Genomic DNA, 26,604 nt, shown 5'->3' on the forward strand with positions numbered 1-26,604 from the left:
TTTTTCCTTAGTCTTAAAATATGCCCTTGAAACATGCTTTGAAACTTCACTCCCCTTTCCCGCTATGCACTCCTTCACCCCATGAACATTTACGTAACTGTATACTTGGATCTAATTATGTGCTTACTAAGAAGTTCCAGGGGCTAATCTTGTAACAGATCAAGCATGGAGACCCAGCTGCAAAATTTCAGAGACTACCTCAAGGCAGTTAGTCAGCAACCCAGCCATTGTTGGTATGACATCAGCCTGCACTCCAGGTGGACTACAGCTAGAGACAGCTGCCAGAACAAGACATGCAGACCTTATACTCAGGCACCCTTCCCATATGCCTCCCAGTCCAAGTTCCATTTTTAAGACCCTCTTCCCAGCCTCAAGTGTGAAGCAGTTTCTAGAGGAGTAGGCCGGCCACTGCTAACTTTGGAAATAAAAGTCATTTTCCTTTCACTGAACTTCATCCTTGTTATTGGCTGTGCAAGTGGCAGGCAGCCGATCCTGCACTCAGGAGCACAAGTCGCTGCTGAAAGACTGGGCACTACACTTCTTATACATAATTAGCATTCTGGATGATCCAAGACCAAATCTATAAATACAAGTGAAAATTATTTCACTGGCACATGCCTTTCAAATGCCAAGTTGAGAAGTTATCATTAGAAAACTATAAATAATAGAATATTAAAACACTTGATTTTCAAAAAGATAAAAATTGTAAGTCTTATCTAATAATCAGGAGAAAGAAACCTGAAGAACCTTGCATTTTGTGAAATGTTTTACTGTAATCCAATTTCCTTTAAATTTTTTGAAGCTAGAACTATGGATTCAGAGAGACACTGGAGGGAATATTTTAAAGTGGGCATTTTGAAATATGATATCACCTTCATATTTTCATTGACATTTCATTTCTAAGTTATTAAGACCCTTAAGTTAATATTTTTATTTCTTGTATTTTAGCTTTACATGAGTATAATTGGTCAAGCACAAAATACCTCTCTTTGAGGTACAGTTTTACTTGAAATCTTCTTTACCACTGAAATCTTGAAATAAATAGTTCTAGTTTCCTGTTTAAGATGGAATTGAGAGATCATGAATACTTAACTTTTTTTTATATTCATTAAAGTTGTTTAGGAAGGAACCAGTCTTACTCTGTCTAGGAAAAAGATGGAAGGTTCAACATAAATGGTGAGAAACAACCATGAGAAGGAAGCAGACCTGAAGAGCTCCCCAATGGCTAATAACTGGGAAAAGATTCATAATGCCTAATACTTTCTCCAAAAAGGTTGTTTTTAGGGTTAAAACTCAAAATAACTTATCTCAAAGTAAAAACTATTTCCCAAGAAGCCAGGTGGTAAAGAACTTACATTTTCCTATCTTCTGCCTGGTTTGCTGAGCGAATATATGGGACTACATATTACACAGATAAGAAATTTGGCTAAGAAGTGGGCTAAAGAAGTCATTTAAAAGTTTTTCTCATGTATAAAAATGAAAACTTTGTATGTCTTTGTAACAAGTTCCACTATATTGGTATTTCTATAATAAGAAAATCATTATGTATCTTATTTTAATTTGAAGATGGAATGAGATTAAATACCATTTGAATTATTAATATTTCATTTCCTTATGCTAATACCTGAAGCTCTTTTTCTAAGAGCAAGTTCTTATCTTGATTATGAAAAGTGTTTTTTTACTGAAAAAGCCAATGAAAACCAAAAAACAAAAGTCAGGCCTAAGAGACCTAGTATGTTTTTAATGTTCAATAAAAATTTTTAAAATCATAAATGTTTTAACAGAGAACCAAATAATCCCTCTGATAAAGATTATGGCAATTTAACACAATAACTGATTTCTTAGAGGTACAAACGACTTTTATAGAGATAAAAGCAAAATGGAGTTATAATTTTTTCAAAAAATTTTATAATAAACAATGAAAAAATAAAGGCCTCTGGCTCTGCATGAAGTTTTAGTTTCTCTCTTCAATTCATACCTCTCCTTACCCATGTTAACTGGTAGCTGGGTCCTAAAAACACTACTTTAGAAGTGTTTGGAATTACCTCTATTGCCTCTACTTCAGGTATAGGCGCTCTTCATCTCAAAACTGTGTCACTCTGATAGACCAAGTCTCTTTTCTTCTACTTTTCCCAGCTCTTTCTACCTGTTCTTGCAAATCCTGCAATGCCCTCCTCCCAACTTGAGGTCCTACTGGTTCCTCAGAACTTCATGGAGTATATATTGAACCACCTGGTGCATTGATAACTCACTATTTACATATTATATGTTGTGTATTAGGCAAAGACTTGTGTAAAGACCTGTACAAAGACTTGTATTATTTTCATTATCACCAGTGCTACAAGTAAAGCCAAACACATGGAAGGTTCTAAATAAATGGAAAAACAAAATGTCAGAATTAGGAGCATGGACTCTAATGTTAGCCACACCAGGGTTCAAGTCCCAGCTCTGCCAGTTAGTAGGTGGCTATCTCTGGGAAAACTATTCTCTGGGCCTCATTTTTCTCACCTATAAAATGTATATTTTAATGAGGCTAAATGAAATAATGCATGAATGGCACTTGGCACACAGTAAGTGCTCAATAAATGTGAGCTGAAACTGTTATTATGTGAATTGCTACTATTTAACATTTTCAGTTAAAGTATAGAAAGTGTTCCATTGTTGAATTCAGAAGTTCCAGAGTAACACTGTATTCCCTTAATCCTGTTACTTACAGACAAATTTTGAGGATTAGAAAGAAATCAAGTGCAGTAGGAGGATACTGGGCAGCTCTGTGACCCAAAGAATCCATGAAACTCTTGTGTTACTTAGCTTCCTTACTTCCAAATGGAATGTTATTAACACCCACAGTACCAGTCACAGAGGGCTGCTGTGGGAACCAAATGCAATAAAGGGTGCAAAAGTGGATAAATGGAAGTTCAATTAACCTAATCCATCCTCACTTTATCTTCCATGGTACAAACAGGAGAAACCTACAGCCAAAATTGAGATACAGTGAAGATCACCATGGCTAGCTGCCTTGCCCAGATTATCTATAAAGGCACAACTTTTACCTAACAGGAAGCAGTTAGTGCAGCCCACCAAGTGCTTCTATGCTAGGAATCACCCCAGAGGCTAAAAATCCTGATACTGCACCCTATAACCATTAAGTGAGAATGTTTAGAAGTATGCCCCAGGCATCAGTACTCTTTAAAGTTACTCAGGTTATTTGAACACATAGCCACTACTCTATCTGAAGGACACACTATGCACAATCCTTATCCAATTCCATCAGGTGTGCAAGTTTCCTAACCAAATGGCCTGGAGGGCCGTATTACACAGACTTCTCCACCATCCATAAGCTCAAGCAATTGGGGAGAAGTTATTGTCACTAAGAAACCAAAGCACATCTACTCACCAAACAAACTGCTTGAATGGCCTCCTTTTGATATAGGTTTAAGTTCATTTAATCCCCAGGCATAACCTTTATAATTATTCCAAGCATGTTTCATCATCTGAGAAAAAAAATAAAAACAGCATTATAGTTTGAATGGAGATGTTTTTGCTACAAAATAGGTAATATATTGAAGAGCAAAGGCTAAAACATTAAAATTCATTAGTTAAAAGGATGACTAAGTAAAAGGGTTATGATTATATAAACCAGAACACACACGCTCATACAAACATGCTGGTACACATACACACTACTCTTATGTTTACAAATGGAAAGTTTTCATTTTTTGAGTCCATTTAATCCTATTTAATACAAATACCATTTTCAAAAGTCAGTTCCCAAAAACAGGAATTTAGCTTATCTTAAAAGCATGAATCATGTCTACATTTATCTAGTTCATTTTCATAACAGATTAAATCTGCAAAGACTATCTTTAAAATTTGTATTTCTGCACAAAGTTCTTCTTACTTTGTTGACCTCACAGCATACAGACAAATATTCAGGTTATCCCTTTAAACCACTTTGATGTTTCCTGACCAAGACTATATAGAGAAGTATTTTAAAATATTTATAGGAAAAAAAAAACTGTGATTATGCCCAGATTTTGGGAAAACATTTTAATGTAATCAATCTTTAATTGGATACATATATGTGTATATGTATGTAACTGAAGATTGATCCAGTATATTCCTAATTCAGAGTCCACACACCAATAATGGTTTTAAAAGCCAAATTCCTCTGCCATAAATTAGTTGTATAAACTTTTTTCAGTGACTCAAAGAACACATATAATTATTTTTGTATACATATTTTTAAAAAGGGTTTGGACTCTTCAACTGTCTAGAACTCAGTAATCAAAATATAGACATAATTGAAAAAGGTTCCAATCTGGCTCCATATTTTAGAGTATCTTAAAGCATCACACAAAGTTATAGATATTATCTACGGGCTGTTTACCACTCAAAATCTTCATTGAGATCAATATTTTACTAATAACAAACTCTTCATATGTTCCTGAACATAACAATCAGCATCTTTAACCAATTTGTAAATTACCTTCCTAACTCACCACTATTACTACTAATAGTTACCAAGAATCAGTAGTATCTGCTGAGTACTCTGCTAAATGCTGTAACTTTAGTATTGTAACCAATTCTTGCTACAACCCTATGAAATATGTTTTATTACCATTGTTAGGGAGATGAAGAAACTGAGGTTTGGAAGTTAAAAAACAACTTTACTCAAAGTCACCACGTTTTTCCAAAGACAAGGTGCCAGGGTTCATCTCCAAGCTGGCCTGACTCCAAAGCCCACGGCATTAACCAACACATTGCACCACCTTCCTTTAATGAGTTAGCAACAAAATCTTCCTTTACTGAATCAGATTATTGATCTTCCAACAATCAAAAGAATGTGTATATGGTAGTGTTTTCAGGATTTTTTTCTTATAAATTAATTTTGTTGAGAAGTGAAACAGATTTGAGGGTCACATGACTTGATTTATAATCCCTACAATGCCACTGATGAGTCACATACTTAAGGATGAGTCGTGACTCTTATCTGAAAATTTGGGATAATTCCTTACAGGATGTATGTAAGGAATACATGTTTGTGGTCTATGTTTTTGCACCTTGTATACTGCTTGACAGATGGCAGGTAATCACATGTTCATTAAATTTTAAATCTATATTAAAACTAATTAAATTCACATCACAGAAAAATAGAAACCAATGAGCCTCTGAAAGACTAGGTATATAAAAAATCTACAGAACACCTAGAGATTATATTTGAGTTTTATTTGGCTTTTCCATTAAATGTACTATATTTAGTAAATTCTTCATTCCTGTAAATTTCCAAAGATATTTTATAAATTCAAAAGCTTTTGGAATATACTGAACATCAGAACAGAAGAAAAAGTTATGATGATTTGTTTCAGCTTTGTCAAAAATGATCATTTATACAATGTACCACTAGTAAAGGATCTCCTAAAGTAACCTCTATAGTATATATTAACTTTTCCTATCTTCTTCCCTCAAGGGAAAAGCTGACACTAATTGGTTAGTTTCCTACATTTCAAAAGTTGCTGACATATTTCTCAAAATGGGTTCCTGATCCCATGGGATTTCTATGAGTTAAAGTTAGAAAAGACGAAAATGATGTGGTCAAAATGCCCTGAACGAAGCACTGGGAGGGGTTTATCTAGCAATTGTAAAGAGGAACAGTCATATTGTTAACCAATTCCAACAGCTGATCACCTCTGGAAATGATTTACCACATTAAAGCTAACTGTAAGACACTGTGTGCGTGTGTGTGTACACATGCATAGAATAACTATAAGCTTCAATTTAAAAGTCAAATATAAAATCAACTTGTTAACTCAGATTTATGACTTACACAAATATTTGAAAACATCAAAAGGCTACCAGCTTTTAATTTTGTAGTATTAAAACGTTACCCAGCTGAGTGGCGATGGGGATGAAGTCATTTAATTTCTCTAGACCCAGTTCTCATGAGCTGGCAGGACAAGGAAGTCACTTCTAAAAGTTAACTACTAACAAGGACAGAATTGATCCCCCCTCTTCACAGGCTCCTTAGGTTTCTTTTGTAGTCTTTCATTAACTTAATTAGGGTTCTACAGCCTGGCATTCCACGTAGAAGTAAAATGGGCCCGAATTTCAAATGCAGTAGTGAAACCCTCACAAAAAGAGATAAACTGAAAGCAAGCCAAAGATGTTTTCTTCCTGAATACGTATACTTGCTCCTGGTGAAAGGTAGAGCTGACACAGTGTGTGAAAAGAAACAAAGGACCAAAATTTCATAATTGCAACCCATTATTTTAACCCAGAAAATATTAAATTGGGTATAAGGCATTAAAGAAATAGTATTACTTCCCCCTTGACTCCATGCTTATAAGAAAAGATTCTTTGATTTGTACTTTCTTCTCAATTGGCATCAGTGCTATTAATTAGGCCAGGTCATTTATTGAGTATCTGCTACACTATGAAAAGATTCTAAAGGACTAAAAGGGAAGTATATAGGATGCTGTCTCACTTATTATCTCATTGATAATGTATGGAAACATAAAATACTGCCTGTTTACATACTCAGTAAATGTTTATGAATATAGAAGACTAAGAAAACTAATTAAATGTTGTATACAACTCTATTATTGTTTCTAACAAATTAAGTTTAATGTCCTGACCTAATCAAGCACACTGAAGAAAGAAATATGTTGGAATTTCCCTAGTATGCATAGACTTCTTATCTTGCATATTTATTGCTAGAACTACTCTTAGCAAATACTTCTATTTGCTGAAGTTTTAAACACATAGTCTTTAAATTTTTATATTAGACACATTAAAAGTCTTTGAAAATTACATGATTTTGCCAGACAGATCTTAGGAAAACTTTGGGCTTTCATTGCCCTATTTCATTGAAGCCTACAAGTTCAAGTCCCACTTATGGCCTCCTTCTATGGGATCTTACATAAAATTTCCACAGTTTGTAGGATGTGATGCTGGCCCAGCTGAATGAACCAGGGCCTGGTGCCTAACTCAAAGGCAGACAGCTGAGAGCTAGCCATGAGCCTCCAAGGTGGCGCCCTGGTGTGTAGTTCTCACTAATGGATGGGACAAGTCAACCCAACCATCCACTCTACCTAGGGAAGTGTAACTGGGAGACATTCAGAGAGAACCTAGAGGCCAGAGAGTGATACAGAAACAGAGAAGTACAAATACACAAGAGAAAGGGCCATGAAGCAGTAGAAGCCATGAGAAAGAAGACGAGAAAGGCAAGGAGAAAAAAGTTAAGAGGAGGCTGAGGCAGAGATGATTTTGCCACTTGGATGGTTCCCCAGTGGAACTGTGTTAGGCCTGTACAGCAGCTATAGAACTATCAACAATGCTGTGGAGTCCTGAATGTTGATGAATCATCTTCCCTTTTCCTCTTTGCCTGCTGAGACTGTTTGCTTACTTCCCCATGTGTACTTGTAGAAAAGCTTCTCATTTACTGAGGAGTAATGCGTAAAAGCGGGTCATGGGTGAACGCATATGTGAAACAGATATGGGTTCATATCTGAGCTCTGCCATCGTCAGTGTGACTCTAAGCGAGGCAATTAATCTGAGCCCACTTTCTGCACACATAAAATGTGAATAAAAACACCTCACTGGTTGTGGTGATGATTAAATAAAACAATGCATGTAAAGAGTTTAACATGTTGCCCGACACACAGTAAGTGCTCAATGCATTTTAGGCATTATAATTACTTTTATTAAAAACCTAAGAATGGGCCGGGCGCGGTGGCTCACGCTTGTAATCCCAGCACTTTGGGAGGCCGAGGCGGGCGGATCACGAGGTCAGGAGATCGAGACCACGGTGAAACCCCGTCTCTACTAAAAATACAAAAAATTAGCCGGGCGTGGTGGCGGGCGCCTGTAGTCCCAGCTACTCGGAGAGGCTGAGGCAGGAGAATGGCGTGAACCCGGGAGGCGGAGCTTGCAGTGAGCCGAGATTGCGCCACTGCACTCCAGCCTGGGCGACAGAGCGAGACTCCTTCTCCAAAAAAAAAAAAACCTAAGAATGTCTGTGATTTTTGCAATCTAAAAGAGCTTCATAATTTTTCCTAGTATAACACATAAATAGGAGGGACAAATATATGTGAAACCAGGCAAACTTATATTGTACACAAGCTCTTTATCAATATATACATTTAAAAATATACACAACTATTTGGTATCCAAAAGATGAAGGAAGAAAGGAAGAGTAGAAAGGTCCTCTCCAGGTTTAAGGCAATGTGGGGCAACCTTTAGCTCTGGAGGTTCATACACTGGCTTTCATAAAATCTTAGTTGTGCCAAGGTACTGCTGCGTGTGTGGGGGGGTTTGCTCAAGGGATTTGAGGTTGATCTGGGAAAAAGACAGGACCACAGAGGCAGTTAACACACAACAAGCTTTAATGAGTGGTGCTTTGTACAGGGTTGCATGGGAGGGCATCCAGAGGCTTAGGGTGAGGAGGTTACCATGCAGAAGGGGAGGAGGGCAAAGGAACTCCCAAGGGAGAGGTGCATCAGAATGAGGGCTTAGGACTAAGTGATGTCACTTCGCAGCATGGTGGAGTATCTCTATTATCAGAGGCCTTTGAAGGGCAGTAGCAGCTTGGTGTCTTAAAACCACAAAGCTCTATCTTATCAATGGCCAATAGATGCTAGGTAAGGTTTCACAGAATGTGTAAGGCAGGCTCTAAATAGCTAAAAATCTGCTTGCTCGGGCTATTTTTAAAATAATTAGATGTATTAAAAATTAGTTTGTTGTTGGCGGGCTCTTGAATTAACGGGTCTCAGCCTGCAGTGAGGAAATAACCTAGAGACCGACAGACAGAGGCTGTCTTTGGCTCACTTATGTAACAGTTCGCTGTTTGTCATGAAAGGGAAGAAGCTCTGTGGTCCAGTGATACTCATGTCCCTGCTGTTCTTGGGGACACAAGGGGCTGTGTCTGGTTCAGGCAAGGTCTGAGGTGGAAGAGCAATCTAACTGATTGTTAAACCTGAAAGTGATGTGCCATTTCTCTTAAAACTACACTTAGGGTTGATGCTTTGAAAAACAGTGATTTTAAAAGCCTGACAGCAATTTCCATCAAACTTTGCTTAAAATTACTTGGCTGTCACATAAAAGTAACTTCTAGAACTTTCAGATAAAATATTTTTAGGGTCACTAAATGAACCTTATTTCTTTCAATCTTTGGTGGAATTGGAAAACAGAAGGGAGGGACATAGATAAAAAGCAACTTGGGGGAAATTAATTCACAATTTCTCCAAACCTTCACTTATCCATTGGAAGAGAATTTCTCCATGGATGAACAAAAGACGGCAATCTAACCACTCCTTCCTCTGCTTATCTAATGCTATCCCCACCACCTACATTTCCTTATGGGAATGAAGATCTGGAGGGCCAGAAGGACAACTGGGCAGCAAGAGACCTGATACTAAGGCCGGTCTATCACAGCCACATGGCAGAGCAGGTCACAGTGGGTAAGTCTGAGGCCAGCTGCCTCAGGGTCTGCCCTTCTACCCCTTAGTTCGCTCATCTTTCAAAAAGAATAACCCATTTTAACAAATGCACCACTGTGGGTTGAGGTGCTGAGATTGGGAGGTTGTGCCTGTGTCGGGACAGGGTGTATATGGGAACTCTCTATACTTTCTGCTCAATTTTGCTATGAGCCTAAAACTGCTCAGAAAATACAGTTTATTAAAAAAATAAGTATTATCTCCCTTACAGCACAGTGAGGAGATCAGGTGTGACAGGGCACCTGACTAGAAGACACTCAATGAGCCTGGCTGACCTTTATCCGCTCACACCACCTCCTCAGAGTCCTCCTAGGCTTCAGGAGGTTAAACAGAGATAACGGAGAACTTAGGAAGGAAGTTCTCGTTCCTTTGATGCTTTGACCTTTAGCTGAACTCAAGAGTGGGCAGGGCAATTCTGGGAAAGGAAAGAGGCCAATGTCACCAACAGGTGACAGTGCAGAGCCTGATGTGACTCCGCCTTCACAAAGACTGCCTGCCTGGAGTTTACCACAATTACATCTGAAAGTATTTAGCACTCTTTCATGTAACAGGTATCAAGATGTCACCCAAGATAGTCTTAGGAATGATCCTTGTCTTCACATCATTTCTTAGTGAGTGAGGGCCACCTCCAGTCACCTTCTAGCTGTCATCACCCAGTACGTGAAAAAAAGCCCTCTAGCCGTGATAGTTTCCAATTTTACCCCGTATCAAATTCAAACACTCATTCACATGTTTTGCTCTTTCAAATGCTGAAATAAATGTATCCCCTTCTCTCTTTCCCAAAGGCTGCCAAGGTGTTCTATTTTCAAGATTCTTTACTCCAATGTTACAATGACAATTACTACTTAGTAGCTACGGTTGCGAGGATGAGAATTATAAATGGGAATAAAGCAGTATTGACAGATTTAGGAAATGGAAATATTACACAGAACCTACGTATACTAAAAAAAAAAAGAAGTTGCTTATCTGAAATTCAAATTTAACTGAAAGTGCTATATTTCATCTGGCAACCCTAGGACAAAGGGATAGGACACATTCAGTCCCTGGTTCTGAGTCCACTGTCTGCTCTCTGGTTTGTGCCCCTGTTCTGTGGTAGGCTCAAAAAAGGGCTCAGAACATTTGAAGGGCCAGACAGGAACAGAAGCACCAGGTCTAGGGCAACTAGGAGTGAATGGGAAATGTGACAAAACGAAGAGTCAAGCCCCTGACTAAAGCTATTAAAAAAAAAAAATACTACGCTGGCTAAGGGTTAAAAAAAAAAAATCTGTGAGCCACAGTTAGCCCACAGCCCAGCAGTTTGCGCTGCAACCTCTACTTTATAGGCACGCGTCTAGAACTAACCACTCTGTTTTTAGGTCTGTGGGCATGTGGCTTCCCACCAGCCCTGGTTCCCATAGCTCCGCGAGGAGCTTCTATTCCACTTCTAGCACAGGCTGCCCTTCAGGGCCAGCTTCCTGGACTGCTCTGGTAGCAACATATGTGCTATCTCTTTGCCACAAATTAGCAAACGTCTTTGAGATCTGAGGTGTATAAAGCATTATGTGTAAGCTTCTCAACAATTCTTTCACTGGATGAGTAGTAGTTTCACATTTTAGAAAGTATTATTTTGTTCTACAAATATCATGGGTTATCATCATGGGTTATGGAGGCCGAGGCTATAAAGGAGGAAGTGAAATAACTTTGTCAAACAGCTACCACACTGCACTATGAGGGGAATTTGATATAATTTAACACATCCAATCCTTACAACACCCTCTCTGGGGTATTATTATCCCTGTTTTACATATGAAGCTGAGGCACAAGGTAGTATAGAGAAGAGCAAGGCTGGAAACTCTCTCACTCTGATTTTCTCCACTATACACTGAACAGAGCCCTCACTTTTTTGCTGCTTGCAAACCTCAGATAGTCATCTGAGGCCTCTGAGCCCTCCTGCTCCTCCATGCACAGAAGGCAGCTCTATCTGGGGTCTGAGAAGCTGTGGCCAGGCCTGGCACCAAAATGACACACGCCGAATCAGGCTTGGGAGCTGGCTCAACTGAAGACACTCACGGCACCACCTTTCCTTGCCTGCCCTACATCCTTCAACTCTCACAGCCTTCCTCCTCCTCCACTTCGGCTCTCAGCTCCAGCTCTGTACCTAACTTTTCTCCTCCTGCCCTGTATGCTACTTGGGCAGACAAGATGGTGTTGCCCTATCTGACCTGGCCTGTCTACTAGATTTATGGAGAACCATGAATTCCTCTCCTCATGCCAAGCTGCTGTCTACAGCTCTGATATTTTCTGAAGTTTACTACCACCACGGGAGCTAATGTGGATCGGCTTCTCTTTCCTCTTTCTATATTACTCGACTTCTTTCTTGCTGCTATGTGTGCAATTCGTTTGTTGCCAGGTACTCGAGGTTGCCTCTTATCTACTGAGTGGAGAATATATATATGGATGGGGATTTTCTTCAGATTGAGGTGTCCTGAATTCTCCTACAGCCAATTTTAATGTACTTCTAAGTTGGCAGGAGATATATAAAGAAACAGTAATTATTTAATGCTATTGCATGAATTCTAATGTGCCACTGAGCATTAATTCCCCAGTGAAATGAAAGCGTGGTTAGCAACAGCAATTTCTTTAGAAAAAGAGTCAGAATGCCTGATAAAGCCAGTTTTAAAAATCAGAATTCTAGTAATCACTACTTGTAAAGGACAGATTGTTCTGCTTCTAAGAAGTATCTCGTTCTCCTAAGGAAAAGCCAGTGTTTCTAGTTCTAGCTCAAAAAATAGGGACCATATGCATTTAATGGTTCTTTTTTATGGCCAAATTTTGACATTATTTTATAAAAACTCTTGTGCTGTTACCAAATGGCAGAGGGTACAGGGGAAAAGAAAAAGAATAAAGAAATAATTGACCAAAATATAAGTCCATTTCTCTAAAACATTCTAAGGGATAATAATTTAGCAACTCAAAAGTTAGAGGTCAGAAAAGGGCTTATTCATAGGTGAATATCCAGTCCATTCCTTTTTGGGAGGAAGCACTATTGCTGAGAACACTTTCCTTACATAGAATAGTTTGGCATCAGCTTAGGGTCTACCATTTGTAGTTATTTCCTCATCAAAAATATCTGTCTTGTGGTTAATGACTAAAGTCTCCAGGCAGAAGCTGTCACTGAGTTCAGAAGTTGTCACTTTGTGTTGAAAAGTTTAACCTCAGCATTTTTGGTCTGTTTATTCGGCAGATTTTTAATTAACACGGAAACTTTGAATTCATTAGATTAGCCTTGCTAAGACCTCTGAGGTCAATGTGACGCCAGCAAGTGACCCTTTGCAGGCCTGTGGTGACAGGTGATCTTCCTCACTTGGTCCCCAGGCCAAGATCTTACAGGGCTTTCCCAACATCGGAAGCATCAGCAACTACAGATCTTTAGTGATCAAGAGAAAAAGGTATTCATTTTTTGAGGTGTTTTTTTTTGGTTTGTTTTTTTTTTTTTTTGAGATGGAGTTTTGCTCGTCGCCCAGGCTGGAATGCAGTGGCGCGATCTTGGCTCACTGCAATCTCCGCCTCCCGGGTTCAAGCAATTCTCCTGCCTCAGCCTCCTGAGTAGCTGGAATTACAGGTGCCTGGCTAATTTTTGTATTTTTTAGTAGAGACGGGGTTTCGCCATGTTAGCCAGGCTGGTCTCAAACTCCTGAGCTCAGGTGATCTGCCCGTCTTGGCCTCCCAAAGTTCTGGGATTACAGGAGTGAGCCACCATGCCCAGTCAAAAAAGGTATTCTTTGCTGGGATATCACAGATGCTCCCTTAATATCCTAAGGAGAGCTAAAAAAGTATTCCATAGAAAACAAATACTATTTTCATGTAATGTCTAATCTCAAAAGGTTTTTTTTAAATACTTGTAATAAAAAGGTAAGCCCAAACATTCTAACTCATACATATATCATTCTACAACTTCAAATCTTCACTACATTTTAATTTTTGCAGTAGTGACAAAATGATTTTTAAAATTGAAATGTGCTATCTTTAGATGATTTGTTTATAGATTTGTCAACCTTATAAAGACTAAACTTTTTCTTTTAGATTTTTTTAAACTTTACAAATACTATGAGGTTATCACTAGTATTACTAGTAGTTAATAAAGTTACTAATTATTTAGTGATCGATTAAAATGAATTAGCTTGAATTTTATTAAAATGAGCAAAGTCAGATATAGTTACCTTTTTAAATTATATTCTTTTATTCTTTTTTTTTTTTTTTTTTTTTTGAAACAAGCTATCCCTAGAGTCAAGCCCCATTCTTCAGTTATCAAGAGGAGAATTGCAGGGCACAAGTATTTCCCTTTTTTCCTTTCTTTTGTGTGTGTATGTTTTCTAAAACAGACATTTTTTAAACAGAAGTTTTAGATGCACAGCAAAACTGAGTGGAAAGTACAAAGTTCCTATATATCCTCTGTACCCCAAAGGCACAACCTCCGCACTATCAACATTATGTACGCTTACTACAACTGATGGACCTACGCTGACACATCATTATTACCCAAAGTCCATGATTTACATTAAGGCTCACTCTTAGTGTTGTATATTTCAATGGTTTTGACAATGTATAATGGCATGTATTTACTGCCATAGTATCATACAGAGTATTTTCACTGCCATGAAAATCCTCTATGTTGTGCCTATTCATCCCTAACTCTCTCCAATCCCCAGTAATTTACTGTCTGCAGTTTTGTTTCATTCAAAATATCATATAATTGGAATCATAAAATATGTAGCCTTTTATATTGTAGCCATGTTACTTCTTTCACGTAGCAACATGCATTTAAGGTAGCTCCATGCCCTTTTATTGCTTGATGGCTCATTTCTTTTTAGTGTTGAATAATATTTCTTTTTAGTGCTGAATAATATTCCATTGTCTGGATATACTGCAGTTTAATTATCCATTTACCTATTGAGGAACATCTTCGTTGCTTCCAAGTTTTGGCAATTATGAATAAAGCTGTTAAAGAAGAGAGCTGCACAGTATAAGCATTTCCTTTTCAAATTAAGGCCAAAAATCACTATCTTCTTAATAAAGGATTATGAATTGTAATTCTGTAAGTTATTATTACTTGAAGGTAGAATTCATAAAAAATACATTGGCCATAAAATGTCACATATTATAGGAAAATTTGTTTTTCCTAAAAAAAAAAAAAACCTTCTGAAGTAACTGTCCTTAAAATTGTCCATTATTAACAAGTGGAATATCTGTTGTCATCTAGAATCCATGATCTTGTAAGATTCTGAAAGTAATCCTTTCATACTGCTGATAACAGTTTTACAAATTATTATCTGGGCATAACAATAACAAAAATGTAAAAGGACTTTACTTATGAAATGTAATACTACCAGAAATGCTGTTTCCTAAGGATAATCTTGAAGTAGCAACTAGTGATTCTACAAGACTTAAAATCCATAATTGGTGGGTCCCAAAAACCTATTTTCTTATCATCATCCTTGTCACAGAAATAGCATTTATTGAACACTTACACATCAGGAAGTATGTAAAGTATTTCTCCGCTCATCCCTTACAACAACTCTGCAAGGAAGGTAGTCTCCCCAGAGACAGTCCCATTGCACAGATGAAGAAATCAAGAGGTTAATTTTCCCAACGTCAGATCTTGGCGGTGGAGGTTGGCTATGAACTCAGATTGAGTCTGAAGCCTAATGTATATTACCTTGTACACTGTCCTGAGCCAAATGTGTGACCCATGCCATCTGGGGGAAACTTGGCTTCCAAATAAAGTGTTACTCATGTGCTGCTGATATACATCTTTGTATGTTTCTGTTACCTATCTCATTATTCTGGAAAAATTTACATTGTGTTTAAGAGTGAGGCTTTCAGAAACATGACATGCAAAACCAACTTCCAATCTTTCTTTTTTTGAAAACCTTGCAGATGCAGGGAAAGCATTAAACATACTGCTATATTAAAAAAGTGAAAATATGAGTATCTCTTACTTCTGGTACCCTGTAGGGAAAAAGTTACCTGACATATACTAAAACAGAACTTTGCTTTACATACATTTTAATAGCTAAAAGTTCCTTCCTTTGAAAGGTATCTGTTCACCTCTACTTGGGCATCCTATATGGGTTCTTTCATCACCATGAGTCTTGGTTTCATTGCGGATTGTATTTCATTACCGAAAGAACACCCTAATAATTTCATTTTGTGTTACTGAAAAGAGACATATTGCTCAATATACTAGCTTGAATGTCAATAATACTCTAAACATTGCCCCTAAATGGCAATATCAGATTTCTTATTAAACACATCCAGAAAAAAGGTACTGAGATATGGATTATTTTTCAAAGCTCTCTTCTATGGTTTAATCTAGACTTCTACATTACTAAGATTATCACTAAAAATGGCAAATAATTATTTTAGACTATATGTGATACAGTACCATCTTTAAGGCAAGCACTAACATCTAATATGCCTGTATCATTACCACCCTAAAATCGTATTTTCTATGGACTGAAGATCATCTGAGGTATTTTGTAAGTGATGGCAAATACTTCCTGGGCCTGCAAATGCATTACTCTAACCCTTCTGGTAGGGTTTTAAATCTGATAGAGCCTGATTTTTTTTCTTCAAAATGATAAAAATAATAATAATCATCATCATCATCATTATTCATTCTATTGTTGATGGATGACAGGCGGCCATCAAAAATATATGCCAGATTCGGCAACCTGTTAAAATAGACTGCATTACTTAATATGAGCTATGAATGCAGTGACTTCCAATTTTCTTCAGCTATTTTATGGCTTAAAAATCGGGCAAAGACCTCCATAAATTTAAGAAGTAAAAGAAATGTCAAGTTTGTCAGCAGAGGTGAAATTGTTTTATTATTCCAAAAGACTACACAAAGCTGCAAAACAATAATAAAAATATGAATATCTATTAGACCTACTGCAGATAATATAGATATATTTACCCCACAACCAAACCTCTTTTTCCTTTGCTTCTTGCTGAAACTGAAAACTGTAAAAGCCTAATGTTCTTTCTCAGCCTCTTCACAGCTAGAAGTGGCTATTGGTCAAAGTTCCAGCCAATGGGACATTTGTCAAGGTCAATGGGTATCTTTGCTTTCCCTCTTCGTTCTGCCTTGAACAAAGGTGTGGCACATGCAGATATGCTGTCGCAGTGGTTATTCTGCTGTCATAAATGAATTAAAAGTCAGGAGAACTGCAGTGTTATCTTCTTCTTTTTTTTTTTTAAGAGACGGAGTCTCGCTGTGTCCCCCAGGGTGGAGTGCAGTGGCGCAATCTTGGCTCAGTGCAACCTCTGCCTCCTGGGTTCAAGCGATTCTCCTGCTTCAGCCTCCCAAGTGGCTGGGACTACAGGTGCTCACCACCACACCTGGCCAATTTTTTGTATTTTTAGTAGAGACGAGGTTTCACTATGTCGGCCAGGCTGGTCTCAGACTCTTTACCTCATGATCTGCCTGCCTCGGCCTCCCAAAGTGCTGGGATTACAGGCATGAGCCACCACACCCAGCCAGTATCTTCTCTTAAGGAGGGGTCAGCCAGTTGTGTTTAAAGTTCAAACTAAAGTTTGAACTACCACCAATCACTAAGGCATTTAGCATTTAAGTAGTTACACTTCGGTTGTTTTTTTAAAACTAGAGTGATCAGCTCAAAACTGGGCTATGTACTATTGCTCCAATTTGAGAAAACAGAAGTTTTTCTCTGCAGTATTTTTCATATTATTTGGTAGGTGAAACTACTCTAAAGGTTTGACAGTGACAACTGTGTAATAATAAATAGTATGATTTACCAAAAAAATTACAGTAGCCAAGTCCTCTAAGTTTTAAAGACTAATGTGGGCTTGGGGGAAAGCACAAATGGTTAAAAACAAAAAAAAAATAGGTATGTGGTCAGGGTTCCAGGATTCACTCAGAAAATAGCAACACCATGGAATAATCTGAGGAGTTTTTCTCCACTTTCTTTGAAAAAAGTAAAATATTTGACCAAAATCAAATAAATTATTCAAGTAAATATTGTTATCAAAGAAGGCTATATTTCTTGGTATAAACCTCAAATATTAAGGCATCTTCAATAATACAATTTATCCATAGTGCTAGTAAAAACTGAATTACCCCAATAATTACATACCACTCTGTTAATAACATTAAACAGCTTTAGCTTTGTGAAAAGGGGCTCTTGTTAAAAAACATTTTATAATAGTATTTGTATTAAATACTATGCTTCTAGTCAGTAAAACTGATAATACTATTTGAAATGTTTAATTTTTACCTTATTTTACAGAGTATCATAGCTGAATTACAATTTCTCTTTCTCAAATGTAAAATTTCTGACTCTCAAATATGTATACGTGAAAGAATACAACTTTCTCCCCAAAGTTTTACTGTAACTACATGAAATCTTATTTAAAATAGGTCAGTATACTTGTGATCTTCTACTATCGATTTCCATATAAACTGACTCTCTCACACTGTTTTCTTTTCAATGTTTGAACAATATCAGAATTCCATATCCTTCATTTCTGGAAACAAGACTGTTGTTCCAAACAGAGAAGTATGACCTTCTACCGTTGACAGAAAATATCTTCCCAGTACTGAATAGAAAATGCTGTCCTTGGCTTAGGACTCTCTAACTTGATTTAAAATATCCTTGTTTAAAATGCTCCTCTAAACAAGGATATTTTACCTTCTACAGGATGCTATGTCAGGATTGATGAAGGATCTATCCCTCTCGCCTGCTTCCTTGGTCCTGTCTCAGAAGGGCACCTTTCCAACAACTAACTACTCACCTCTGAATTTCACTGACAAAGAACCAAGATCCTGAAATCTAGTGGATTGACTACATGGCCTGCAATTTTTTTTTTTTTTTTTGAGACAGGGTCTTGCTCTGTCTCCCAGGCTGGAGTACAGTGGCATGATCTCGGTTTACCACAGCCTCAACCTCCTGGGCTCAAGTGATTCTCCTGCCTCAGCCTCCCAAGTAGGTGGGAACTACAGGCACATACCACCATGCCTCGCTAATTTTTAGTATTTTTAGTAGAGACGGGATTTTGCCATGTTGGCCAGGCTGGTCTTGAACTCCTAACCTCAAGGGATCCACCCACCTCAGCCCTGCAAATGTTTACTTTGAGCAATGGTAAAAATGTTCCAGGGGCCGCAGCTCTCCATAACAGTGGCCCACTCCTGTAGAACTCATAGAGAAGGAAGCAGATCACAGCTTTCTGAGCCAGGCAGAGCGCAAATTCCCCAAGAGATTCAGCTGGGCAACAGGGTGGAACCTGTCCTAGTACTGGACTCTCCAGACCAAATGCCATTCCCATGTTCCTTTGTGCTAGGCAGAACCATTCATTCCTTCCACAATCATCTTGAGCACCTACAGCTACATGGCCTATACTGCATTCAATTCCTGTCCACAAGGAGCTCACTGGTGTACAGCTGTATGTCTGTGATGATCTTATCCACGTTACTAAGTGTTGTCATTCTGGTTCCATTTCTGCTTTTTTTCTTCTCCCAGGCTTGACCCTCTCAGTACTGGGCCCTGCTCAGCTTAGACCAATTACTACTATGATATGCCTTGCCAGTATTCTTTGGAATCCAGTCTCAGATCTCCATTCTATTTGCAGAACTAATGGTAACCATCTTTTGTAAATTGTCTTCCTAGTATGAGCTCTAGTCTTTGGGACCCTCTAGTCGCTGGTCCAGAGTACCACAATAAAATGCCACTATGTACACTAAAACGTGGCAAGAAACATGGTCCTGTGTGTGCTATTTGCTAATACTCGGCCAGTCCTGTTTATAGAAATTCTATAATATACATACACACTGATTCACTATAATCCAAGTCTCTCTTCCCCAGTGTTTAATCCAAGTCTCTCTTCCCCAGATCAACTAATTATTGATGAAGACACTTAAGTATTTCCCCATATTTCACTGATAAAGCTGTTGAGTTTTTTCCAAAAATGTCTTCAGCATAAGGCTCTGAATTAGGAAGTAGCAAACCAAGGTTTGGGTAACAATCATTTCAAAGTAGAAGGAAGGCTTTAACTAGTTTTCAGCTGCTACATAGCTGGGTCTTTGATGTGGTGCTCAGCACGTAACTGAGCCCACAGCAAGGTGGTGGCTGACAGAAGAGGTTCTCTGTTCTAACACCCTGACATCACAGCACACTGGCTGGACTTTGCCCAAACCCTTGATGTGTCTTGTGATTCTCAGTTTCTCCATGTAGGTTAACAGAGTGGAAGGTATGGGAATGTGCCCAGGTTCTTTCCTACATGATCCAGGATGTCAGTCTCATCAGCTTGTGCACCCTGTGGTCATGCAAGTGTTGATGATTAAGTGACCTATCATCAAAAGGACAAATTCTGTAACCACGAGAACGAACAGAGTCTCAGACAGTCCCACAGAATCTTGTATGGACAAATCAAATAGCTAAAATTGACAGGAGAAGTGGTGGAGAAAAAAGTAGTTGAAGAATACCCTAAATTCTAAATTATTCAATATACCTACGGGATGAGAGGGAGTGAAGACAGCAAACACGTAAGCCTTATATAATATTCAGAAATAAAAATAACAGTGGCAAAAACATTTGGGGCCTTGCAGAATTTACCACTACTACAACATAGGTAAATTCCACATAAACAACTGTAATGCATAGTTATCTTAATTAACTCTCACTGTATTTCAACATACACAGTAACAGCAAGTTTCCAAATCCAAGTACAGTTGACCCTTGAACAACATGGGTTTGAACTGTGGGAGTCTGCTTATACTTGGATTTTCTTCCACCTCTGCCTGAGACAGCATGAACACCTCTCCTCTTCATCCTCCTCAGCCTACTCAACGTGAAGACAAGGAATGAAGACCTTTATGATGACTCACTTCCACCTGAATAAAAATATTTTCTCACGATTTTTTTAAATAACATTTTCTTTTCTATAGCTTACTTTGTCGTAGTACTACAGTATATCACACATATAACATACAAAATACGTGTTAACTGTTTATGTTTAGTCAGTAAGGCTTCCGGTCAGCAGTAGGCTATTGGTAGTTAAGTTTGGGGGGGGAATCGAAAGTTATATGAAGGTTTTCAACTGTGTGAGGGGTTGGTGCCCCAATCCCTGCATTGTTCAAGGGTCACCTGTAATTTCATCCCTTATAATCTCCAGAAAAACTTCACTGGAAAATTAGAAAATGAGAACTCCCATTCAATGATTCACAGGATCAGAGTATTTCTTACCCTTAATTATATATTCTAGAAGTTAAGCACACTCTTTTCCTGTGATATCTGTTTTTATAATCACCAGAACAATTATTTTCTACTTTTCACTTTATTGTAGAACTCAGAGCCCTATGGCTCTCAGTCATGAATTTCCTCACTGTTAAAAGTCACTCATGATACATGAATATTTTATTTGAAAATGAAGTTGTTACTAAAAACATAAAAGGCCACTGGTTTAAACAGGGGCTTTTAATCTTGACACTACTGAAATTCGGACTGGATAAGCCTGTGTTTGGGGGTTGGGGAGGGCAGCCCTGTGCATTTTTGGACGCAGAGTGGTATCCCTGGCCTGTACACACTAGATGTCTGTATCTCACCCCGACAGATGTGACAACCCTTATCTCCGGACACTGGCAAATGTACCCTGGGAAGCAAAACAGCCTTAGTTGAGAGCCAATGGTTAAAGCATATTGTTCAATTAAAATAATAATCCTAAGACTCACACAGCACTATGTAGTAGTTACAATTCCAGACACTTTACATATATCCACACATTTAATTTAATCCTCAGTAATAACTCCACAAAGTTGGGCCTATATTTACCTTAACAGATGACAAAACTGAGGTACAGGGAGGTTAAGCAACTTGCCCAAGGTCACTGGACCCATAAAAGAGAGGGAAATCAAAATCAAGAAGTCTGGCTCTAGAGTTTTTGCTCCTAACTTTTACACTATACCTGCTAAGATGCAGGGTGAATAAACAAAAATTAGAATTATTTTTCATTCAAGATTTTCAGTAGTCTGGCCAGACATGGTGGCTCGCACCTATCATCCCAGCGCTTTGGGAGGCCGAAGTGGGTGGATCACTTGAGGTCAGAAGTTTGAGACCAACCTGGCTAACATGGCGAAGCCCCGTCTCTAGCAAAAATACAAAAAATTAGCCAGGTGTGGTGGCATGCACCTGTAATCCCAGCTACTTAGGAGGCTGCGGCAGGAGAATCGCTTAAACCCAGGAGGCGGAGGTTACAGTGAGTTGAGATTACACCACTGCACCCCAACCGGGGTGACAGAGCAACACTCCGTCTCTGGGGGCAGAGGGGTTTGGATTTTCAGTAGTCTTACAACATTGGGTACTTTAAATACCCCTGAGCCCAGAATACGAACAATAATGGAACTGAAATAAGACAGTTTGTCAAGGGCTTCAACAAAAGTCCTAAGAAAAAAAAGGAATATTCTTCCTATTGATCAATATTCCTTACATGTGGATACAGTATGTTTGCTTGCCTTCTCTCTTTCTTTGCATATACTAAAAGTTGCTATACAAAGGAACTACTGTATGACTATCAACCTAGCTTCTTTTGATTTGCATTCCTCCTCCTAGCAACCTGAGGCACAAAGTATCTCTTGGGTAACAGTTTATGTTTGTTGAACATAAATCACAGCAACAGACCTGTTGTTAGGTCTAGGGTCAGGTTCCAGCCCATGCTGAGGTCCGAGGGGAGGGGGTGGACGAATGGTAGATAGCTGAAAGAACACTAGGGGGGCAGTAGATAGGTGAAATATAGCTTTATTCAGCATCTCTCTTACACTGTCTGCTTTGTCTCGGCTGCTTGAGCCGGCTGCTCCCACGTACACCTGTGTGGCCGGCTCTCCCTGCCTTCAGGGTCAGCAGCTTAACTCTTTCTCTCTCTGGACATAACCAGGCCGAGCTGTGTCCTGGCTCCTCACTGTCCGTCTGCAAAGACGGAAAAGATGGACAGCTCTAGCTCTTTTTCTGGGCATGAGTGCCAGTATAGCGTCAGCAGGACAGTTATACCTTTTACAGACAATAGTGGTCCAGAACCAAGTACAAACTTATACAAACAGGTTATAACAAGTGGAGTATGCACCTGTGCACTAAACTCACTGAGTCATGCAGGCTCGGATGTCTGCCTTGGCCTACTCTTGACGAAAGTGCATCCATGTACATTATACCTCTATTAGTCTGTTTTCATACTGCTATAAACAACTGCTGGAGACTAGGTAGTCTATAAAGGAAAGAGGGCTCATTGATTCACAGTTCAGCATGGCTGGGGAGGCCGCAGGAAACTTACAATCATGGTGGAAGGTGAAGGGGAAGCAAGGCAGGGAAGAGCCCCTTATAAAACCATCAGATCTTGCGAGAACTGACTATCACGAGAACAGCATGGGGGAAACTGCCCCCATGATTCAATTACCTCCACCTGCCCTCTCCCTTGACACGTGGGGATTGTGGGGATTATGGGGATTATAATTCAAATGAGATTTAGGTGAGGACACAAAGCCTAACCATATCAAGACCACATGATTTACCACTGACTGTTGAGTAGCTCTACGTATGCAAGTGACTGTGCTTGACTTCACACACTGTACACATACATAGTACCAAAAGTGGTAAGCAGAATGAGTGACCACCCCACCCCAAATATTTCCATGCTGTAATCCCCAGACCTGTGCATATGTTATTTCACATAGCAAAGGGAGTTGGCAGGTATGATGAAAGTTACTTAAGAACAATTAAGTTGCCCTTAAAATAAAGAGCAACCTGGATTACCCAGGTGGGCCCAATCTAATAAGTGAGCCCTTAAATGCAAAGAACATTCTTCAGCTGGGGGCAGAAGAGACACGGCAGAACGGAAAGCCAGAGATTCAGTTGAACAGGACTCCATGTGATGTTGCTGGTTTGAAAAAGGAGTGTTCAATTCTTGCGTCAACATGTATGAACACTGGAACAAGACAGAGAAGATTAGCACGGCCCCTCCGCAAGGATCATGTGCAAATTTAGGAAGCATTCCGTGTTTTTTTTTTTTTTTTTTTTTTGAGACAGGGTCTCGCTCTGTCGCCCAGGCTGGAGTGCAGTGGCTCAGTTTTGGTCACTGCAATCTCCACCTCCTGGGTTCAGGTGATTCTCCTGCCTCAGCCTCCCAAGGAGCTGGGATTACAGGTGTGCACCACTATGTCTGGCTGATCTTTGTATTTCTAATAGAGACGGGGTTTTGCCATGTTCGTCAGGCTACACTCCATATTTTTAAGATGGTAGTACAATATGGTGACTATAGCTAAGAACACTGTATTGTACACTTGAAAACTGTAAGAAAGTACATTTTAAGTGCTCCCACCAAAAGAAATGGTAAGTATGTGAGGTAACAGATATGGTGAATAGCTGAATTTAGCCATTCCACAATGGATACATATTTTGAAATGTGTACACCATAAATATATACAATTTTTGTCTAAATGAATGAATGAAAAGAAAATGGAGGGAGCAAAGTGACAAAGAATGAAGGTGTCCTTCAGAAACTGAGAGTCGACTGACAGCAAGGAAATGGGGACCTTAGTTCTACAGTTGGCAAGGAGCCGAATTCTGCCAACAACCTGAAAGAGCTTGTAAAACAGATTCTCCCCCGGAGCCAGATAAGAGCCTGGGCCAGGTGACAGCTCATTTTTGGCCTTATGAGACTCAGTGCAGAGAAACCAAACAAGCCCACTCTGACTCTGACCTAGAACTGTAAGATACTAATCTGTATTGTTTTAAGTCACTCTTTGATAATTTGTCACAGCAATGAAAGAAAACACACCACACAACATGCCCAAGGAAGAACAGTAAGTCACCCACTGCCATACCATGAATTACCAAGTGGCAGACAGGGATTTAGAAACCTGGTCTTCAAACCCCAAAACTATTTCCTTAAGTAATCAATATCTGCAAAGGTTTCCTAGCATGCAAATAGTTTTGCATCCATTCACTTGCTGGCTCCTCACATCCAGGAAAGGTAGGCATTATCATCACTCTCACAGATAAGAGATAAAGCTCAAATGCACTGTATAGATATCTTCACAGGGTTGGACTGTCAATAAGTGGCAAAGACACAAGCTCTTTCATCTCAGTGCCTTTGCGTGTGCTGCTGCCTTTAACACTAAGAATGTAGTAAGTAGGTTAAAACAAAGTGAGTCATAAAAACAGAAAAATAATTTTCTGCTGTTCAGGGGATAAGAACAGGCAAGAATTTATGGAATGAATAAGATTTAAATTGGGTCTTGATAGACAGGTAGGATTTCAAAACATAAGACCTGATTATTTTGTAAATTTGGAATCAAATTCTTGATTTGATGTGTGCAGGTGTGCGTTTTAACTGGTCACCATTTAAGTGTTTAGACTTCATCACATAATGAAGCAGCAATATGAGAGGCTGTGAAACGGTTACTATCTCAGGGAAAGTAAGCTTGATTCATGAACTGATATTTTGCAGGAATGTTTGTATGACAGTTAATGGAACAACATAAAATGCTAAAGGTGGGGACCTGTCATTTCAATAAGGTAAAACCTTCCATAATGAATATATAGCAGAACCTGGACAACTTGCCTCTGACAAGTAGGCCCACAACAGAGAAATCTCCAATAAGATAAATACAGCAAAGCAGATGTCTGGATACAGCAGAGATGCCAGAAAACCTCCGTGCAGCCAGGCAATCCTCTTCTTTCTGTCACTTAGGAGGCTCTGTGCCATGCCTACATTTGCACTAAAAATCAATACTCCACCCCCTGGCCATAGATGATTAGACACTTAACTAAAGTTGGGTCAGATTCTCCATTCTGGGAATTTGGAATTGAGCCTCTGAGATGCTTATTATAAAGTCTATTAGTGTTTAAACTTATCGGCCATGTAAACTTGAGAACTGATTCATAAGACAGCCTGTCTGCAGAGGAAAGAATAAAGCAGGTATGACTGAAGACAAAAGACTAGGTAGCCCAGAGTAAGAAATGAGGAATAGCGGTCTTGGTTCCCGGTACCTTCACATTTGTAATTCCAGGCTCTGTGAGGTCTTCACCTAAATCCATGAGAGATCCGTTTTTATAATAAATATCCCCCCCCGTCCACCGACTCCAAATTGAGTGGATTTACATTCTTACTAACAAATGATCTCTTGTATCAGATTCTCAAAAAAGCACTTGGAAACATGTGTCTTCCTTGACAGGTCAATCTACTTGTCTGCCTTGTCCAAATATGGCAGAGTGGTTGAATCCCACTAAGGAAAAATCAAACTAGTGAGCAGAGGGGGCCAGCTGCCGGCTCTGACTGTGTGCTCAGCAGTGCCCAGCAAGTATTCTGTTTCTTTACTCAGCCTTCTCATTGCCCCTTGTCATCCTGCAGCTACCACCCCACCTCTCTGGCCTTGTTCACAGTGACCTTCTTGAAAGAATTGTCTGTGCCCTTCCTTAGCTCCACTGCAATACAGCTGCTACCCTGAATACTGCACTGAATCAGCCCCAGTAAGGGTCATCTTCTACCTGCTTCTTACCAAATCCACAGAACACTTCTTAGTCCTTATCTTGACTCTCAGCAGCATTTGACACTGCTGAGACTCACTCCTTCAAATACTGAATATCTAAAAACACTCCAGAGTGCCACACTCTGCCAGTTTTCTTCCTGCATCTCTCTGATTGCTCCTCCTCTGTCACCGCTTACTCTGCACATCCTGCAAATGTTGATGTTCCTTAGGCTTCTAGGCCCTTGACTCTTTTTACAGGACACATTATCCCTAACGGATCTTATTTATTTCCATAGTTTGATGGCCTCAAGATTGGCATCTCTAGCCTAGACCTCTCTTTGCAGTGCTTGTTGTATACATGCAACTGCTCACAAGAGACCTCCACTTGGACATCTTTCTCCTCTAATGCCACATATCCTAAACCACATCCATTACCCCTCTCTACTCCTCTCTTTCTCCTGACGATTCCAACCATCAAAAAACCCGTGACCCAATCAGGAACCCAAGAACCTCTTTATCTCCATTTCCTCTCTCACTCTCCATTTTTAAGTGCCCACAAAGTTCTATAAATTCCGGTTTTAAGTATCTCAAGGATCT

The 26,604-nt window shown here is 39.2% G+C and overlaps 1 protein-coding gene and 1 non-coding gene across 2 annotated transcripts in view; one reads left to right on the forward strand and one right to left on the reverse strand.

The window, feature by feature from the left end:
* Positions 1-26,604, reverse strand: part of MAN1A1 (mannosidase alpha class 1A member 1) — a 184,790-nt gene that overhangs the window by 138,419 nt on the left and 19,767 nt on the right. Inside the window, exon 3 of the mRNA XM_055262761.2 lies at positions 3,398-3,494. Coding sequence (XP_055118736.2) covers positions 3,398-3,494 — 97 coding nt within the window. The remainder of the gene's footprint in view (positions 1-3,397; positions 3,495-26,604) is intronic.
* On the forward strand, positions 23,433-23,539 carry LOC129477845 (U6 spliceosomal RNA). The gene has a single exon (XR_008656028.2). It is a non-coding gene; the product is annotated as a U6 spliceosomal RNA (small nuclear RNA).

The sequence above is a fragment of the Symphalangus syndactylus genome, chromosome 2 (genome assembly GCF_028878055.3).
Source record: "Symphalangus syndactylus isolate Jambi chromosome 2, NHGRI_mSymSyn1-v2.1_pri, whole genome shotgun sequence".
Lineage (NCBI taxonomy): Eukaryota > Metazoa > Chordata > Mammalia > Primates > Hylobatidae > Symphalangus > Symphalangus syndactylus.